This window comes from Taudactylus pleione, unplaced genomic scaffold, assembly GCF_031769625.1.
Source record: "Taudactylus pleione unplaced genomic scaffold, aTauple2 ptg000571l, whole genome shotgun sequence".
Taxonomy (NCBI): Eukaryota; Metazoa; Chordata; class Amphibia; order Anura; family Myobatrachidae; genus Taudactylus; species Taudactylus pleione.
In genome coordinates, this window is record NW_028284973.1 from 3,136,957 (window position 1) to 3,159,058 (window position 22,102).

At 40.6% G+C, this 22,102-nt stretch overlaps 1 protein-coding gene across 4 annotated transcripts in view; it reads right to left on the reverse strand.

Annotated features, from left to right (window-relative positions):
* The window catches only part of ETV1 (ETS variant transcription factor 1), a 75,890-nt gene that overhangs the window by 49,243 nt on the left and 4,545 nt on the right, over positions 1 to 22,102 (reverse strand). For all 4 annotated transcript variants that reach the window (XM_088453100.1, XM_088453097.1, XM_088453098.1 and 1 more), the window contains one exon: positions 17,833 to 17,886. In XM_088453100.1, coding sequence (XP_088309226.1) covers positions 17,833 to 17,886 — 54 coding nt within the window. The remainder of the gene's footprint in view (positions 1 to 17,832; positions 17,887 to 22,102) is intronic.

The following is a 22,102-nucleotide window of genomic DNA, read 5'->3' on the forward strand; positions in this document are numbered from 1 at the left end:
CAAAAAAGTAGTCTGTAATCCCCAAAGTTCTTTTTTTTTTTTAGTGGGTAGTGATGGAACAGGACTTGGGCGCGGTATAAAAGATAAACAATGCAAAAGTCGACAGTCAATAGGTCGACACAAAGTGTACGACATGTAATAGGTTGACCTGTACAAAAGGTTGACTGACAAAAAACAGTGCAGTATGTCGACAGGGTTAAAAGATCGACAGGTTCAAATGGTCAACACACAAGTGGTTGGCTTTTTTTTATAAATTATCCCTAATCCTAATCCTCCCCTGGTGCCTAACCCAAATCCTTCCCCTAGTACCTAAGCCTAATCTAACCCTTCCCATAGTGCCTAACCGAAATCCTTCCCCTAGTGCCTAACCCTAACCTAACCCTATCCCTCCCCCTAGTGCCTAACCCGAATCCTTCCCCTAGCGCCTAAACCTAACCTAACCCTATCCCTCCCCTAGTGCCTTACCCTAACCCTTCCCCTAGTGCCTAACCCAAATCCTTCCCCTAGTGCCTAAACCTAACCTAACCCTATCCCTCCCCCTAGTGCCTAACCCAAATCCTTCCCCTAGTGCCTAACCCAAATCCTTCCCCTAGTGCCTAACCCAAATTCTTCCCCTAGTGCCTAAACCTAACCTAACCCTATCCCTCCCCCTAGTGCCTATCCCTAAAGGTACGTACACACTTGGCGAAATGACTTGTAATTGTGCAATCGCTCAGTAATTGTGCAGAAATCGTGCACTATAATGTCGGAAACGACCAGCGATGCGCGCTCTCGCTGCACGTTTCTGGCATCTATCATCACCTGAACATGCCGGTCAATCTGCCGATAATGACAGATTGGCCATGTTCAGGAATGATAAAGGGTGCCTACACTGAACGACATATTGTTCAGTGTAGGCACTACAAGGGATCAGGAACGACTGTACGATTACGATGTTGTAATGGTACTGTCTTTCCTAATCGCCCAGTGCGTACACTGCTTAACACTCCCCCTGTTGTCTAACCCTCCCCCCTGTGCCTAAACCTAACCTTAATCCTACCCTTAGTGCCTAACCCTAACCTTCCCCACTGGCAGCCTAACCCTCTACCAAGTTCCTTAAACCTCCTCCTAGTGCCTAAACCTAACCCTAGCCTAACCCTAACCCTCGCCCTAGTACCTATCTCTAACCTTCCTCACTGGCAGCCTAACCCTAACCCTCCCCTAAGTGCCTTACCCCAAAAATATTGCAAAACTATTTTAAAAAAGTGCAGGCAATTTTTGTGTCGACCATTTGAACCTGTCAACCTTTTAGCACTGTTGACCTTTTTGTACGTGTCCCTTTTTGCATGATGACTATCTGATGTCGACCTACTGACTGTCAACCTTTACATTGTTGATCTTCTATTCCGATACCACAAGACTTCTATATTTACATACTAAGCTGATCCAGGTCAGCTGCTATCTCCAGCACACAAGTAGATAGTTGTTTCTAACCTATGTGGTTTAGTTTTGCAGATATGGTCACAACATTCTGCCTGTGGGATAGAACGGTGTGAATTTCCCTCTGGGCACTTGTAGGTTAAGAAAGTTTTTTTTGTTTTGTTTTGTTTTTTAAACACCTGCATTAGGTTTGAGTACTGTAACAAGAAGACCAATTCAAAAATATATTTGTCCAGCATTCTACTAAACTGTAAGCTCTTACGCATACCTTCTATTAGAGGCTTAAGGGCTGATTCTGAGGAGAGCAAACCAAAAAGATTGAGTAAAGGGGCCCATACTTCAGCAATCAATTGGGGGCAATTCCCTGTTTTGCATATAATTGTGTAAAAATATCTGCAATGTATGGGATTCACTGATTGCTGATTCCGACTAAAAGTGATCGGAATCAGTAAAATCAGGTTTTCCAGCATGTTGCTTTTCACCGACCAATCAGGGCTGTAGATTGCTAGAGTATGGTGACGATCAGCCGATTTGCCAATCGTTACTAGTAAAATGAGTCTATCACGACTGTCAGATCTGTTATTTGCTGAAAATTATCATGTAATGTATGGGCGCATATTGGAGGATTAGGGAATCGTGAATTCTGGGGGAAAAAAAAGTAGAATCATTTGATCAATTTATTTGATTGCTGATGTATGGGCCCCTTTACTTTGCCCCTGGATAAAACCATGCTTGCTAGCCGGTGGGGCGGATGTCAGATGTGCAGATTTAGATCTGTGCGGGGCATCTTAAATATAACTTGTGGTGTAAACATGAAGCAGTCCAGCATTTGTGGGTTACATACAAATGTAGCCAGTATTTACCCTGAAAACTCACCTCTTCAGACAAGCTTATCAGATTCCAGAACCGACCACATAACCTTCATAGCTTCCATGTCTTATCACATCCCCTCTCACAGTCCACACATAACCTCACATATTGTCTTTCTTTCACATACTCCTGACATTTTGCCGATATTCCTGTGTGACTGGATCATGCAGCCCACCAAGAAACTCTGCATTCTGGCCAGACCAAATTGCAATATATATAGCACCTATCCTTGTGTATCAATGCCTGTTTCCCTATAGATTGTAAGCTTGCAAGCAGGGCCCTCTTACCTCTATGTCTGTCTGTTATTACCCTGTTTTGTTCTATCAATGTTTCCAATTGTAAAGCGCAACGGAATATGCTGCGCTATATAAGAAACTGGTAATAAATAAATAAATAAATACTCTGCATGCAAAAAAATAAATGTACTTGTGCCCCTAACATTGCAACAAGGTTTGTCCAGGTGCAAAGTTACCTGTTTTTATAATTTTTTTGCTTTTGCTTCTAATTCAGAAATAGCCCCTTAAACTGCAAACCTGCGTTTATTCTAGCGATTTAGACCAGTCACCCCAGTGTGACTATACATTTCAGGCACCGGCTTACCATATAAATGGACAACGTTATTATCTGCAGATCGAGTGATCTGCAGATATATCTGTAGATGATGGTCGTTCATACACACTGAACGGCCATCATCTTCCAGGCAGCCGCGGATCCCGCAGGCCGGTGGGCGGGGGCGCTTCCGCCTCCCTCCCCGCGGCTTCCGCTGCATGTGTGTGCAGGCGGTCTGCAGACTGTCCGTACACACTTGCCGATGGACAGATATGTCTGCAGGTATATCTATCATCGGCTGTACAGCACAGCAGATGCGATATCTCTGAACGGCGTAATTCACAGACATGGTACACACTGGCCGACGGGAAGCTGATATATTGGCCGATCAATTGAGCGACCGATATATCGGCCAGTGTGTACCCAGCTTAAGGCACTTATTGTGTCTGACAACTTTTACAGCTTATTGGCAAAGCCACTACTGACGCTCTACATTTGGTTCTGAAATAGCGGCATTTGTTTTATTAGGATTGTGTATATAGCACAACAATGTTACGCAGCGCTGTAAAGAGATCATCAGTCCCTGTCCCACTGGAGTTTACAGTCTAAGGCCCTCATTCAGAGCCACTCGCTAGCGGCAGTATGCTCGTTCCGAGCGATGTTCGCACATCTGCGCATGCGTACGGTTCGTTATACGCATGCGCGAACCAGTCAGTGCGGCCGAAATTCATGTGCTCGCAATATAGCGAATGCCTGCTATTTTGAGTGACAGAATGAGGCGTATGTGGGTGGTAACAGGGGAAGGTGCTTGAAAATGGGGAGTGGAGATCCGAACGCAGGCGTGCTTAAAGGTCAAAACGGGCGTTTTATGGGTGTGCATAATTAATACAGCAGCGTAATTGACCACGTCACTGGGTTATTTTATAGCCAGAACTGCTCGCAAGATTGTGGTAGCAAAAACCAACCACAAGAATAGCGAGCAGTTCATACGCTGGTCGATGTACTCGATTAAACTAATAAACAGCGGACATGACGTATGGTGCATGCGGCCAGGGGGCGTTTTTAACAAATAAACGAGCGTATGTTTTGCTCGCTCATTCAGACTTAGAGGTGTGAACAGACTGCAATTTGCGAACTGATCATTTGAATAGCCACCCCTTGTTTTAGAACGAACGACCGCAAATAGCGAACGGCTCTGAATCAGGCCCTAAATTCTCTACTACACAACACACCCGAGCACCCAGAGGAAACCCAGCCAAACATGAGGAGAACATACAAACTCCACACACATAGGGCTTTGGTGGAAAATCAACTATATATATATATATATATATATATATATATATATATATACACATATACAGGTTGAATCTCCCATATCCAAATAGTCTGAAATTCTGAATATTTTTAGCATGACTGAGATAGTGAAACTTTTGATTTTTGATGGTTCAATATACAGAAACTTTATTAAGACACACAATTATTAAAAATAAAGTATAAAATGTCCTATAGGCTGTGTGTATGAGGTGTATATGAAACATAAATGAATTTCATGTATGCACACAAACTTTGTTTGAGCCACAAAATTATTGACTTTTTTTTATAAAATGACCTTCAGGCTGTGTGTATAAGGTGTATATAATACATAAGTGCATTCTGTGTTTAGATTTGGGCCCTGCTCCTAAGACATTTCAATATGGTATGCAATTATGTACAGTAGGTGAGCAGCCAGGGACAAGCGCCAGATAAATCCTGGCGCACATTAGTGCAACCCTGTTCGTGTAAAAGCCCCAATCCACAGATAGGGGCAATCTGACAACTTCCAGTATCCGACGCATCCTGTGACTACAGCGTTCTGAACTACAACTCCCATAATTTCCCCCCATGACGTCCATTGTAGAGGGAACAAAAGCTGGATGGCGGCCAAGACTCCAGATAGGAAGGTAAGTGCTAATCACTCATATGAGGTCATGTTCATTTCAGACAGTTTGTAAGGGTGACTACTATTTAACTATCAGTGTTTTAGCATCTCCAATGGTTTGGGGTTATTGTAATTTAAATTTTCAATAACAGGCTGGATTAATAGTAGATAGATTCTGCAACACCAATGTTGGGATGTTCATACGGGTTCCGGACTATAGACAAACAGTAATCAGTTAGACTATGTCTAGATAGACACCAGATGTTAGACAGTTAATAGGTCGACACAGACAAAAGTAAGACACACTAAAGTTAGACATGTAAAAAGTTTGACACATACAAAAGATCGACAGGGTCAAAAGTTCGACATGAAAAAGAGCGACACCAAAATGGTCGACACATTTTTTTATTCTTTTTTTAGGATTAGATTAGGGTTAGGTTTAGGGTTAGGCACCAGGAGGGAGGGATAGGCACCAATGGGAGGGTTAGGGTGAAGATTAGGTCTAAAAAAAAATTAAAAAAAATTGTCGACCATTTTTCTGTCGACCATTTTCATGTCGAACTTTTTACATGTCTAACTTTAGTGTGTCTAACTTTTTTCCCTGTCTAACTATTGACTGTCTAATATCTGGTGTCTATCTAGACATTGTCTAACTAATTACTGTCTATCTCTTACATACAATAGTCCGTTCATATACAATAGTCCAGTAGAACTTCTTCTAGTGGTAATAGCTTCACATCACACTGGATCGAAGCGGAATATAATGCACCTTTGACTTAATGACTATAACGCAGGGATTTAAGGAACTTCAGTTAGCACCTGGTTAAATTCCAGAAGGAGGGAGAAGGCCTGTGCGCAGATAAGGACAACAGTGTCACAGGCTCTCTCAGTCTATCTTCCTGTACACAAAACAAGACTGAAAGCACTTGACATATATCAGAGGCTCTCACAGATTCTCTTCCAGTACATTTACCTCTGCCAAACCATCGCCCTTCCCCCACGCCAAAATCCATTACTGAAAGGCCTAATCTCAGCTATCAGCATAGAGTGCCTTTTATGGAACCATTAAACCATTTTTCTTGTTTACCGTGCCCGAAGAAAGATGTGAATTATGTCTGTGACAAATCTAGCGATAACATTTCTAAACTGCTATTAAAACGTAAAACAAAAAGTAAAAAAAAAAAAGCAAACGCACAACACACGGACTGACCTTACTTTCTCCAGTTCGGCGCTGTGATAAGTGTGACGTGCCCCGGTTAAGTAACAAAAGTGCCATTTGTTTTTTTTTCAAGCCAATGTCCATGGGATAGCAGCCCATCAATTCACTAGGAACCAGTGATCTCAGTGAGGTACGAGGCGTTTTTTCTGAGAACATTGTTTACCAAGAATATCCAAAAAGTATTAAGGGACGCCATGCAAAAACAAAACACAGGATTTCCGGGAAGATGTTTTAATTTGTCAACCTGTAAATATACCTTTGATGATTGGGGTTTACCTGCGAGGTACCTTTTAAATGATTCAAAATACAGGCAGACTCACCGTAATCGTAACCCGTTTATGAATCTCTCAGGCGACTGTATAAGCCCCCAGGTCAGAGTTGAGCAGATACCATTCATGTATTCATTTACACTAGTCTCTTTAACCCACCGACAGGACAGTATCTTGCACTAAGTTGCACAACAAGTGTAAGCACAATGCCTAATACAGATATGTCCTCCTACATCTATCCTCAATATACCATGCAGAACGATATGCCTGGCATGAGTGCACCGTCCGGTCCCGTGCAGCTCTGCTAGCGGTGGGCATCTTTTTGCCCAAAATACATCTTAGTTGCAATGCAATGCAAATAGGACGTACCAGGAGACTGTGCTGATTAATTTGATATGTGACACTTGCATATCTGTGTGCGACTGAGGGCCTGATTCTGCAAGGATCACAATTGCAAAGCTGCATGCAGGCTATAGATATGATGTATGCACGCAGGCTATAGATATGATGTATGCACGCAGGCTATAGATATATGATGTATGCACGCAGGCTATAGATATATGATGTATGCGCGCAGGCTATAGATATATGATGTATGCACGCAGGCTATAGATATATGATGTATGCACGCAGGCTATAGATATATGATGTATGCACGCAGGCTACAGATATATGATGTATGCACGCAGGCTATAGATATATGATGTATGCACGCAGGCTATAGATATATGATGTATGCACGCAGGCTACAGATATATGATGTATGCACGCAGGCTACAGATATGATGTATGCACGCAGGCTATAGATATATGATGTATGCACGCAGGCTATAGATATATGATGTATGCACGCAGGCTATAGATATGATGTATGCACGCAGGCTATAGATATATGATGTATGCACACAGGCTATAGATATGATGTATGCACGCAGGCAGCTTTGCAATTGCCATACTTGCAATAATGCAACTGCAGCAGGAAGTGTATGATAACCCTTGCTGCATTTGTGATCCCAGCACTGCGACGGAGGTCGCAGGCTGGGATCAGCATCGCAACCATCGGTGGTCAATGGTCGCGATGGTGGACGGCGCCGGGCGGCCGACCGGCCAGCTGAGTAAGCCTCAGCTTACTTATGCTGGCCGACTTGCGAGCCCAGCAGACTGCGTACGTCCACACAGTCCCTGGGCTGGCCACTCCCGGAAAACTGGGCGTACATGCGCCATTTCCAGGAATGCCGGCCACCCCTGCCCCCACACCGCCCCTTAAATGCCTCTGCCTGTCAGTCAGGCAGAGGCATTCAAGGGTTTGTGTGCATCTCAGCAGGACCCATTCTGCACAGTCGCAGAATGGGTCCTGCGCACACTGAATCAGGTCCCGAGTCTGTAAACGGAACGTGATGTGGAAAAAAAAAGCTGTGCCTATTGCATCGTAGCACTTTGCACGGTGATTCCGAAACTCAGTCGCACACAGATATACAAGTGTCGCATATCAAATTAATCAGCGCAGTCTGCTGGTGCTGCCTTGTCGCATGGCATTGTGACTAAGTTGCATATTTTTCGGCATAAAAATATGCAATAGAGACACCTGGCACTAGCAGAGTCTCACAGGATCTGGCGCGCCGAGTGGGGCTGTTTGGCGACTGCAGCATTGGTGTGCGAGGACACATCAGTACCTCAAGTTCTCAAACTTTTACAAATATATCTGTGAATCTTATAAAGTAGATCTTATAAGCCAACTTTATTTTACACTGAGTGCTCTTGGGACGAGAATTTGGTAAATATTTGCAAACATAAAAAGAGTATCTGATAAAAAAAAAAGTAATTATAAAGGGGGCACTTAGAAATTATTCACAAGCATTACGGAAAAAAAATATATAAATAAATGTTAGAAAACATTGTTCTAGATGTCACCACTGCAGACGAGGTGCATTCTGAATTAATAATCAAGGTTATCTGAAAGAGATCCAAAATCCCAAATCATCACATCAGTTATCGCTTCTGTCTGCTTGAGGAAATAATGTACATTTGTACATGGACAGTTATGCTGATCACACCCCAGAAGTGATTGATATGGATACAGTACATAGGGGCAGAGTTAAATAGATGTTAGGTGCGGCTGCAGGCACTTCTGAGAATTACGGTCAGCCAAACATCATTTCTTTCTCACACTGGGTTCGAGTAGAAATAAGTATTGTCCTTCTACCTAAATATCCTGCGAAGAATCATTGCACGCAGCACCGGCTACATAATCTGCCCCATAGAGTTTTCATTTACAATGAAGTCTGAAAATGCAAATTCACATTGCAGGAGACAATCACTTTGTGGGTTTAGCGCCTTTCAAAGCACTAACAACATCTTTGAGGCTTGAGGCACTACATGCCTCAGTTATGTCACATGTTCCATATAAACAGTTGGTGTAGCCAACAGAATGGCTGCTTCTATTGGGCAGGGCTGTACCAAGGTCGGTGTGACTGGTGCTGCCACCAAAAGCACCAGGCAGTAGGGGGTGACACAGCTGCCAACTACATGACCAGTGTCACTGGTTCCCGGTCCATGCAGTGGTTCCAGGCTCCATAGAGTAAGTACAATTGGGAGAGGTGCAGGAAAGAATGAAGGGGGGGGGGGATTTCAGAGGTGCCAGTGTGCGCGGGGGTGCTGGGAAAGTTTTGTAAAGTTGTCTGTAAGAGGCAGATGGATGAAGTTGGTAATCACAAAAGTGCTGATGAGTATTTGTGGCTTGTAGAAGTGCCAGAGAGGGCCGAGGGTGAGGGGCGATGCTGCGAAAATGTCCAGGTACGAAACACTGACACTGCATATAGGCGAAGAGCACTCTTTAAACATTACCTCCACCACTTTCTATATACAGCCTAGGAGAACATATTACAAAAGACAGAAAGACAGATGGTCTTTATTTGGCTCAACTGTGCAGCTGTAAAATTTGTTAAGGGCAAAGGTGATTCCTGCTAATGACGCTAGAAGGATATGGTGTTAAATCCTAGACTACCTAATTGATTTTCTGTAAGTGAGCAGTATATTTTTTTTTGTCTAGGGTAAAACTAGTAATAACTAAGTATAACCTAAGCCCCCTGGGTCATTGTCACATTTCTTCAATAGGAGTGAGAACTAAAGCCAACTTACTTTATATATATATTTATTTGATTATTCTATTTTTAATTATATACTGGCTTTGCTCCTTAAAGTCAGACAAAGACTTTGCTTCACCAAATGTCAAATCTTCTTTATTGGAATATAACCTTAATGGATGTTTAAACGTCCTATGTTCATTTGCATAAACTTTGATTCAATTACGACCTTTTTTTAAAAAAAATTTCTAGGAACATGTTGGCATGCGATAAAGTGCCAAAAATTGCAGAACATGTATCGAATCCTATTGTTGCAAACATAAAATGTAATTAAATAAAAAGCAAACAATTATATATTTTTTTGCTTACGATGTAAATGTGCTCAATGTATTATTAGTGTTATTTTTTTTTTTTGAAAGTTTTTAGTAAAATGTAACATTTTCAAAGAAAAACATATTGCAGAGTCCAAAAAAAGGTTCCCATCATGACCTTTTGCAAACGGATTTGCTGCAATATGTACACTGGTATTTATATAAACTCAAGGACTGCCAAAAGGTTTCGCTTTAGAAGCAATAACCTACTGGCTTCTGTAGAATGTTATCTGACGTCAGTATAGAATTCTATGCCCTATAGAAAAGCAGCCGCTGTCTCATAATATAGGAATGATGAGACAGCCAGTAAAGTTCAATGGGCTCAATCCAATTAGGTGCGAGTTCCCAGCGGCACGAGTAAGTCCGTCTGTATGCCGCAATTATGGTACAGATTTTTGTTTGCAGCCCCATAGTGCTGAGAACAAAAATGTGCGAGTCCTGTGTGAGACCAGGCCGCGAGGGGGGCGAATTGCGGTGCCTTTGCCAGCGTTTCCATGCCGTCGCAACGCCAACTCGACGCCAATTGGATTGAGCCCAAAGAGTCATAAAACAGAAAACAATACAAGACTGAAGTTGATTTTATTCTTTTCCCAATTTAGTCACCTTACCCCATCACATGACACTCGTATCACGAGACCGCCTTCCCATTACGCAGGGAGATCAGTATGTACCACATGATCTCCCTTCCTTCATCCACAGGACAGAGCTGTATGATTCCTACTACTATCAACTCAAGGTAAGGGCTGTATAGGCTGATTTGGCTCCATTTACATATGTGAACATTCTCTGTAATAGGGGCACATTACAAACCAACAAGTGCAGCAGGGTGACAGATCGGGACTTCTCTGCAGAATTGTGTTATGTCGGTTCCAGGCTTAAACCAAACTATTCAGAAGGGGCGGAAAATCTGGTCACCCAGAAAACCCACTGAATGGTCAGATTTGTTTTATTTATAGCTTCACTTGTTCATCTCACAGGAAAATATCAGCTGATATTACTGATCGCAGACTATTTGATTAAATGCATTGTTTTAACTTTTTAACCAAGCTCAAGGGAAATGAGCAGTCTTTGTGAAGGATAGTGGTCTGAACTTGTGCCCCCCGAAGTGCCGCCCATCACTGACCTAAAGAGTATAAAAAGCCTTTGACCTTGCCACCTTTCCGTATTGTCTAATCTTCTTGCCAAGCTAGGATGCCCATATATAACCTGTTAATGATGCAATAGTCAATAAATATGTTTACACCATCAAATCAAAGAATTGGATGCACTTTTGTTTTGCCCCAAGGCAATTGCTGTAAATGAAAGCAATGTAAAACAGGCACACCGTATGGCACCTTGCTGGTTAATATATGTGGTGCGATGGGCTTTGACAGGAGGCAACATGGTGTGACTTATGCATTTCCCAACTTCTACGTATAAGCCGGAGGTTCCCACGCGGTGGCACAAGGCACCCCAGCAGTTCAGGTTGTAGAGATGTCCATGGTTGAGCACAGGTGGTTTAATCAAATTGACTGAGGCACTAATTAAGACACCTGTGGTCAAGCATGGATATCCTTAAAACCTGGACTGTTGGGGTGCCTGGAGGACCGGGTTTGGGAACCTTTGGTGTAAGCAACCAACAAGCCACAATTTAGAGACGCCATTCACAACAAAAATATGATCTGGTTCGATCAATAGAAACCAGTTACTAGTCCAGCATGGAATATATTACTAGAAAAACAAAATAATAATTTCATACTGTCCACAGGATTGTAGTTTTAGTTGTAAGCTAAGAGAAATCTTGACTCCATTTTGCAGGAAACAGACAGGTGTAAAGCCATCAAAAAATACGAATTTTGGTTTTGAATGGGATACCCCAATTACAAGCTGAGTGGTTGCTTAACGTCAGGGTATAGGACAGGTCACTGACGCGTTCCACCCCCTCCTGCTGGCAGCTGTTTTGTACCAACAACAAGCCGCAAATGGAAAAGACGGACAACAACAGGATTGCCAGATGCCAGGAAATTATCCGGTGAACAAAACATGAAAATTAAACAAGTACTTTCTATCAATTCCAAAATGTTTTCACATACACCCTGTTACAGGCAGCCTGGACAATCCCAGCAACGTGCAGCAGGCAGAGGGGGATCTAGAATGCTATTGCATAATCAACAATAATTATGCATAGTATTTATTGACAGTAATGCTTATTCCCTATAAGGCCTGCATTAAAAGTTACACGCAATGTCATTGGACGCAGTGGAGCGATTGTTTTGAAACTGCGTATAGGGTCAAAGCCTCACTGCAGATGTGCAGCGATGGCTTAGTGCTGGCGGTCGCAGAGAGTATTTATTCACAAAGTGAGTGACAGGTAGTCAGCATTTTTTGGGGGGAGATAAAGGGGAGTGTTTTAAAATAATTGCAGGTGTGTTGGGACCATTTTCTGTGAGGTTCTACAAATTCATTCACAGCTGCAGAGGCCCCGGCGTCTTAGGAGAGCCGCTCTGACCGAGACAGCCTAGGTTCACTCAGAAGTTTGCTGTGCGACCACTGTTTCCGATGTTCCCGCTTTTGTACATATGCGACGGATGTCAGACGCCGGAGGTGGGCGTCTCAGTACATGACGCGCCGGCTGAGATATTAGCATATTTTTTTATATTTTTATAAGTCCGCTGCGTACTGTATCGCAGTCACGCCAGGATATGCGTGCATCTCTCTACCAGGCCCAAAGCCCACAGAACATTATTACCAAATCATGATGTGGGCACCTCCCCAATAGATCTCTCTTACTGTATCCTGTCTAGGTTGCTCATTCCTACCATGACTATAGAATCTGGGGGATGGGGGATCCATAAATTGTCATTAGGACCTTCTGCCGTCAGCACCTACACTCTTTGCAGGCACAACAATATGGAAGGTACTAGAACCCTGTACACACTGGCAACAGGTATCACATTAACTACGTCACTTACATTATTACTCGTCACTGTCCTCTGTTGTCAGTCTCTTCAAGCAGTGTTCTTTAGGAAAGTCAATGACAGCAATTCTAGTGGACATATACCAAACCACACCAACATACACCTCTTCACTCATCTCAAAATATCTCCCAACCCAACCTCTCCTCTCAGCACAAGATCTGCGTCTCTCATCCCCAAGCATTACTTGCTCCCATTCACGGTTACAGGACTTTCTTCGGGCTGCACCCACTCTATGGAATGCCTCACCACGCACAATAAGACTTTCCTCTAGTCTCCAATCCTTCAAGCATTCCCTGAAAACTCACCTCTTCAGACAAGCTTATCAGATTCCAGAAACAACCACATAACCTTCATAGCTTCCATGTCTTATTACATCCCCTCTCACAGTCCACACATAACCTCACACATTGTCTTTCTTTCACAGACTCCTGACATTTGGCCGACATTCCTGTGTGACTGGATCATGCAGCCAACTTAGAAACTCTGCATTGTGGCTGGACCAAATTGCAATATATAGCACCTACCCTTGTGTACCAATGCCTATTTCCCTATAGATTGTAAGCTTGCAAGCAGAGCCCTCTTACCTCTATGTCTGTCTGCTATTACCCAGTTTTGTTCTATAAATGTTTCCAATTGTAAAGCACAACGGAATATGCTGCGCTATATAAGTAACTGTTAATAAATGAAATAATAAATAAATATACACGCACATCATACATCGCTTATATCATGCATAAGCGACCATTTGGCAAACAGAATGCGGCTTCGGTATAAATAAGCATGCCATGCACTCAGGCCTGTAAGTACAGTAGGTGATGTGTGTAATGGTGGATCCAGACCTCTAAAGTGAACATATGCAAACGTTAACTGTCTCTGCAAATATTAGCAGCTTGCCGTGTACAGAGGAGAACAGTAAGCCATGTTTGACATGAATAAAACAAACTGATGCATGACCAAGCTGCAGGTAATTAGCGCACGCAAAGCAAATTAAGCCTGAAGAATCCAAACACGTTTCCTAGTCAACTTTACCCATATTTTTATTCTATTAGCACAATAGGAACAATTAAAATTAGGTTCTCAGCACAAGGTTATCCGATTCTAACATATTAGCAAACCAACCAGATTCTATTATTTTAGATAAATGATACCTACAATCTGATTGGCTGCTACGGATAACACCTCTACTTGTCCAAATCAGGGAGGAAATGGGTTAAACTTTATAATGAGTGGCGAAGTGGACCTGTTGCCCATAACAACCATTCAGCTTTGTGGTAGCATTCATCAAGTACTTTCTATAAAATGATAGCAGCTACGTAGAAGCTGATTGGTTTGCTATTGCTAAGGGCAACTTTTCCAATTTTTAGAAGGTTAAATACATATCCCTCTAGAAGCTTTAGCACATCTACCCCAAGGTCAATGATCAACTATGGTAGTGGTCCTTCAGAAATCCAAATCTTTATTTATTTGCCCCTTTTTGTGTGCAACTTGGTTAGGTTTATTTCAAAGTGTAAAACCCGGGTGCTGATGCGTCACCTAGTTATCTCGGCTCATAAAAGTAATTTCACTAGAGAGTTTCATATGCAGTAAATCTGTTGCAGGAAATATTCTCAATCCAGATTAAACTAACTTGGGTTTTGAAAACAAAATTTTGAGTTCTACAGACTCCTTTTATACAGCGTCATATTTTATATTTAGGCGTTAAGGTTATTTCCCAGTTCTGTCGTCCATTCTGTATAATAGCAATGTTCACTTTTAAAAAGTGCAGTAGTTCTACGCACATCTGTACAAATTATGTCAGCCCATAGTTTCCCTACCCAACTGAGCTTGCAATCTAATTTTGCCAATTATGAATAGGAGTTGACAATTGACAAGACCATGTGGAGCGAACTGTATTTTAGAACCAAACTCTCCAGTAATCTAGGAATCTTATCTTGATAATCTGTGTTCTAAACAGAGACACCTCTTCATAAGCATTAATGATGGCCAGTATCAAACTTGTAATTTACAAGCTTCGAAGATACTAAACGGGTTAAATCTATTAAAAGCGAAGCCCGCAAAGTGCCACTGAAATGGCGTGGGAACGCATGCAATGGTGGCACTGTACCTTTTGCCTTGCACCCCCGGAGGGGTGTGAAGTGCAAGAAGCAATACTGCACTGCTGTAATTATCCACGATGTGCAAAGCAGATTATCGGATGGCCCCCAAAAACTGGTTAGGGTAGAGGTGTATGTCCAGCCAGACTGCCAAAAGATTTAATCAGGTCAGGCCCATGGTTTGACAATGGCCGTACCCTCCGATTAAAATTACCAGGTTATTTTGCCCCACCGCAAAATGGGCACAGAAATGGATTGGTGATCTTACAAGTTTAGTAAGGACTGTTGCAAAAGTCAATTTTCCGTCTTCAGAATTTTTTTTTTTTTCTTTATAAATCCATGTCGCACTAATTGAACAATTGTGAACAATTTCAATTCAAACTCTAAATGTAATAATTGTATAAGTATATTTTTAGCACCTGATTGCTCAAAAAAAAAAGAAAAAAGAAATGTTATGCATTCCCCTTAAAACATGGACTCGAAGCGGTGTTTTAAAAAAAAACATTTCACTTGAGAATGAAAAACATACTAGGTGCTTCTGTTAGACTCTACTTTCTAGGTGATCAGGTCAGTAATCTGTAAGTGACAAATGTACATGTCACACCTCACAGCGTTACAGTATAATAATAATAATAGAACAACAGATTTTCAGGAAATATCTAGAAAGTAAAATAAATATATAGTCTGAGTTAGGTCAACAGAATATAGACACAGTTCTGGAGCTAACAAAGAAACTCAATTAATGTTATATATGTGTATGCTGGATATAAAATGTTTAATCATGTCCTTGAACATTTTTTTATTCTAAAACTTTATAAAAAGTCTGATAACACTATTCTTCAGTTTAAACCTAAGTGAGGCCGAATGGTATCTATACTTTTCATGGTGACACATTTTTGGTCGTACAGGCAATAAATACAGCAAGATCCATTCTTAAAAATAATCAAATTCAAACTAGGCTGCTACGACTTTACCCTTTCTTTGACTAGCTCTGAAACAGATTTAAAAAGTATATGAAGCAAAGTATCTGATATTTGTACAAATTCTCAGTCCCCATCACAGAAATTCATCTATTCATAACAACATTATGAGTATTGATGCTAAGCAAATTTAAAAAAAGAAAAAGAGACACAAGCACTGTAGTAAATCAAGACCACTGTCCACTTTTTTTTTTATACAAGAGCCTTATGCACCGTATATAGTTTAATAATGTTATTGTTGTTGGCAATGATATAGGATAGGATAAGACACCCTTAAGAACTCCAATGGTTGTGGAATTACAATTTCCAACATGCCCTGCTAGTGCAAATTGTGCCTACCCACAAACTTTCATGAACACATCCATCTACAAACCCTGACACTACCAATGCATATATTCTACATTATACACTGAGTTACAACAGGCTGTTGTGGAACTACAAATAGCAGCACAACCCTATAGTTTGTAGTTCCACCTCAGCTGACTAGTTACAGGCTGCCTACCAGTTTAGTTCTGATGCACACTGCCAATAAGTTATTTTAAAATCTATATAACTCAAACTTATTTCAAAACTTCAGCGCTTCACCTTATTCAGTCGCTTCAATGACTGACGGACACCTGACTTTTACCTGCGCAACAGTCATCTTACCTTTCTACAATGCGTCAGTGTTCTATGTACACATACAAGGCAAGCAGACAAGCTCGCACTTGTTGTCTGTCTGGAGCCCTAACTTTCTTTGATATTGCTGTAAATCTTTAAAGATTGTCAAGTCTTAATGGATAAAAAAAAAGTTAAACTAGTTTGACTAAGGTAGAGGAATTAAATTTAGCTCCTAAAGACATGTATTATACATACTTCTTTATCATAAAGACGCTATACATAAAAAGATGGGCAACTGTGCCTCGGTTAAAATTAGCTCCACAGTCAATGTTTGTTACACACTAACTTGAAGTGTTTAGCAATTTGCCAGCAGCCTTACCTGTATGTCATGGTACAGAGGCGATTGTTAGATGTTTTAAAGGAGACAGCAACTAGTTGAATATAAGTCCCAAAAGTAATCTACGCAGAGACCATGTAGAATTTTGGAGAAAGCTGGAAACTTTAAATAAAAGTATATTCACACCCATAGTATATCCAAAAAGCTCCATAATAGAGGAAAGAAAAATCAAATAGGTAATTGTTCTTGCTGCTCAGATATACGGGTACTTACACAGACACCAGGCTCCTCCTACTGCAGTCACTGTGAGGAGCCCTGCTACACAACGTGATGAGGCGTGAATGCCAGAGGGCAGTCAGGGGAAAAAAATCAGGTCATTTTTGCAGGTTTTAGCCATGGTAAGTCAATTAATTTTCCATTGTGGAAACAACCTTTATTCCAAAAACCCCAAGTCACGAGCACTTCAGATAAATATCAAAGTGCAATTCCAAGTAAGTTTGGGAGGGAGGAGGGGGAATAGAAATTCAAAAAAATGCACAAAATAAATGCACAGAAACCTTTTAGGGTGCAAAAAAAACTAAAATTCGGCCGACTTACAAAATATTTGAAAAAGTATTCAAGAAATGGCCTCAGATCACAATTGCTACAAACGTCTTTTACAATGTTCTAAACAATTGCAAGGAACATGCAAACTCTACCGGGCGACATCATCATGGTGCGTGCAGTTGAGTATAGTGATTAACCATCTAAGCTTCTTAGGGCAATAGAGTTTATGAAATAGGATCATTCAGAGAAGGTGGTTGGGAAAATTTTTAACAGTTTAAAATGAGCACAACTACTATGTAACTTGTCAGACTCTAAATATCCAACTATGGTGCACTCGTTGCCGACAAGTTCTAATAGTATTGTATATAAGAGCCACACAAAACAACTGCACACATAGATACTAAATGTTTTTAGTGCAACTGCAAACAGTCTGAAACGGAATTCAGAGTTATATTAAATGTCTAGGTTTGATCCACTGGTATTAGATAGAATATACAAATTTCACTTAATAAAATCAAAATGCATAAACCACATGTTAGGGTTATGACAAGTTATAAAGAGGAACTCTAAACGAAAAAACAATATTGCGTACACATACACAAGACACACAGTACTTACAGTTTTCAGCCTGGTAATCTGGAACAAACTGTTCGTCATTGTCTGGCACTTGAGCTGCAACGGATAGCAGAGAAAAGTTAGATTTCTATACAATAAAACAAAATAACAAAACCCCACAACATTTAATAAAACAGTGGTCATTCAAGGTAGTAAAAAGGTCAATAGTACAATATAAAGCCATTATGTAAACATCTAGATCATCTGTTTAAAATATTTCTGATACATTATAATGTTTTTATTCAGCTTTCGACGATACAGCCAGTATAATAACTTCATAGATCACAAAGCACATAGGGTCACCGACATTAACATATTCCCTAACACTGTGTCAGTATTTAGAATCCACAAACTGACGATTGTTCTTTGTGCAGTCTCTTGTGCGGATTCTTTGTATATTTAGATAGTTAAACCAACCAGGAAAATAAATAAATACTGCTCCACTTCGTATTGTCTTATTAATGGTTACAAACAAGATGGGCTCCTATTATACACATTTCATCAAGACGTTTGCCAAAATGCACAACGTAACTTGTGGTCTTAAACAAATAATAATGAAAAAAAAATCATCAGAGAAATAATAATATTAATAAAGTATTTTGGGGGCTTTGGTCCATACACCATGGAACCTTAAACCTTAAACATCTCATTCATCACACCAGGTAGCTGAGAATATGTTGATTAAACCGATAACGATGGATGGAAATGTCCTGACTTAATGTGGAATTCTCCACTTAAAACCATTTCTCGGTCACTACCAAAATTCCCAGAGGTTTGGTGGGTAAATCCCTTAGCAATATATTCCAAAAAACCACACTAGAAACAAGACCGAAGACAGGTGTATAAATTCCCAAATATTAAATTCTGCAATCATCGAACATTCCAAAAGTGAACACGGAGGTGAAAACATATTTAACTTTTTTTTTTTTACCATCAAGCCAATGGTTTCTGTATAAACCATTGACAGGTTTATAAAGTTCTATCGTCAACAGAATTATAACTTACAACAATACACTAAAAAGGTGTCCAATTTAACACAGAAACGCTCGAAAAAAATTGAAATGTTGACCAGACTAAAAGACTTATGCAAAAAAAAACAAAAAACTGCACAACAACATTTTTAGGAAACGCTACCGAGTCTTTAAATGACAGCTCTGAGAAATGCAGACACTGAATGTGCAGCTGGGGCATCAACAGTTAATGCTGCCATATGGGCTATGCAACATCATACTCAGATTACATAACCATCAATCACAATAATGAGGGAGAGCAACCAATGGGCTATAGGTTTAACCCATTAGAATCCATAATCCCAATGCGGCAAAATAAAATGAAGACTTTATATTGTAAAGTATATATCGTTTTCCCTTCAGGACTGCGCAGACAATTATCCTAAGGCAAACAAATAAAAAATAATAATCTCTTTATTTTTGATCTGCCCCAAAACTTTTCTAATATAGATCTGCGAACAACTTTTGGCAAGCAGGCGACGCCAGTTTCACTGGATGGTCCGAGAGAATAGCACACGACTTTCTATAGACGTTAGGAGAGAGGGTGGGAACCACATCACCATACACTGGCAACGAACAAAGACTCTTGTTTGTATAAAACTAAGGCCACAAATGGCTTATTCAAAAACATGCAAAGTGCATAGATGTGTTGCAACCAATAGCTGCCAATCAAACATCAGTCTTGACCATTTTATGCTAATGAGAACGAATATCTGGTTAATAGTTAGGGGGGGGTAGGGAAACAAGTCCCTATCTGCATCACAATATTAAATAAGCCTTGAAGTGTTAACTCCAACCAAAAAGAAAGAAAAAAACATCTTTGTAAAATACATGATGTAGCAATCCCTGAAAGAAGAATTTCTACATGGCTTTATAGATGCAAAGTTTGCTGTAGAGACTAAAGTACAATAATATAATGTTGTGCTACCAGCTATTTGGAGATGGAATCTGAAGCCTGTTATTCCTTTATTATTAGCGGCTGCGGAGGTGGAGATGGGAGCTGTATTAACATCTACATGCCAGCTCCAACCCACCCCCAAGATGTCACGCTTTTACTAAATCAACAGGATAAAAAAAATAGATATATGTAGATACAATACACGCTAGTTTGAATCATGACAGTGGCTTCACAAACACAGCATCACGAGTGCACATACATGTTTGTTTCAGGAATCGAGGCAAATCCTTAGCATCCAGCATGTAATGGGTTAGCGTTTTAATTAAAATGAGCTCTATCCACTGTAACAATGACCCACAGCCAAAAGAGACAGAAGATGTATGAGTCACACTGCCTGCCAGTGAATGAGACAGCTGATCTGTTAAACAATTGCTGAAGACAAGCAGTCACAACTGGAGTCTTGCCTTCATTCACAAAAACACCGAGCCCACACTGCAGCCCAGGCACAGTCTTTCGGTGTCACACCTTTCTCTGGAGAACCCTTGCAAAAAAAAGTCAACATTCAGGCTGTGAGATCACAATAGAAGCACCAAAAATAGGGCCCACCGTCAATCTCTGCCTAACCAACAATAGTATTATAGTACAGGATCATCTGTATAAAACTTAAGAAACTTCCGTTAATACCCCAGCATGCATGAAGATTAGATACCGGATGCGCATCTGGTTTAGAAAGCAACAGCAAAGTATACAGGACCTAACTACTCTTTATAGCAAAATCGTAAATTATGACTTACCCAGTAAATCATCTGATTTTGAATTATTATGGGTGAAAATAGGCTACAGGAAAATGAATTACTGTTAAATGAAAATGCATTTGGTAAATCACAGCACAACATACTGTACATAACGAAATATTGCCAACGTCAGGTTGGTCTGTAGCTGGACGGTCAGACAAATCCAGGCATCACATCTAAAGTTTGTCCACTGAGTGCGGTTAGAAGTTCAAGCAAGCCGGTTACATTGGGAACTTTGTCTAAATCAGGGGTCTAATCATTTATTTTTTTTTAATCAGGGCGTTGGACCAGAAAATCTCAGAAACCCTCTGCTTTATCTTAGGAGTTCAATGCTATAAAACATCTAGCTCCTTAAGGTTATTTCGGTTTAAAGAATCTGATTGTGGGAGAACTTCAGGGTTACAGGTTTCGAGGAGGAAAATCAGCATTTCTTTGGGAACACCAAGACATGCCAGTTATCACTGCCACAACCGGAAAATTCTAAAACATCAAATAGCACAATCATTTTATCTACTATAAAGATAAAAAGCAAATATTGTTTATTTAATACAATTAAAAAGGAGCATTTGATGCGCACGGAAGTTATGCTTTCTGCCCAACTTTTACATTTGCAGGTACCTCACCAATCAGTCACACCTACATGTCCGTCAATGAATGGAAGCAATTGAGAGAGACACAGACAACTTGGCAGTTTTGATGTTCTGAGAGTCAGCGCAGATTTGTTCCCTTCCTATTAAAAAAAAAATGGTGCTCTCCACTACAAGTGTTTGTAGTAACCTGCTAGGTTTATATGAAGTATTCAGAAACTTACTGGGGAGCCATCTGCCATGCACAGGTCAACACTGAGCCAGCCTCCTCCCCTCTCCAGACTGGTGGCAAGTTGACTTTATGAGCAAGAAATATTATGCCTTGCCTCTACGTACATGGAGACGGTCGTCCAACACAATGGTTTTTCTAAGAACAGTCAACAGCTAGTCATTAGGTGTTATTGAACAACATATAGGCAGATATCATATAATTGGTTCAAGTGATCCCTCTACTGCATCCCATCCCCAAAGTGGCTTTTGTCCCCTACCCTTAATTTTTAATCTTTGTGCATTTACAAACTCCAAAGACATACGCTCAGACACAATCCCATGTATCATGTTTTCTGTATAGTGCTTTGGCATCCAATTACACAGATGCAATGGAAGCCATTAGTAAACACAGAACGAGGGATACAATTTCAGCTGGTGTACAAAGGGGAAAGAAGAAAAAAAATTAAAAAAAATCAATATTTCTCGAAAGCATGAAGCCTACAGATTATAAAGCGCTGCCAAAATATGCAGGTCAGCAGAGGGGTTAAATACGTTACTCCTCTTATACACTGAACTGTGTCCCCAAATGTACCTTCTCTAGAAAATGGCATCGCCTTAATAACACCAGTGACCATGTAACATCACTGAACATATATTCAACAGTGGATTAATAATTCTTTATTATTAATTATTATTATTATTATGTACTTTTTTTTATCATTATTTAACAGACTGTAAACATCTTAACACAAGCTCACCTTCTTACTCCATTTC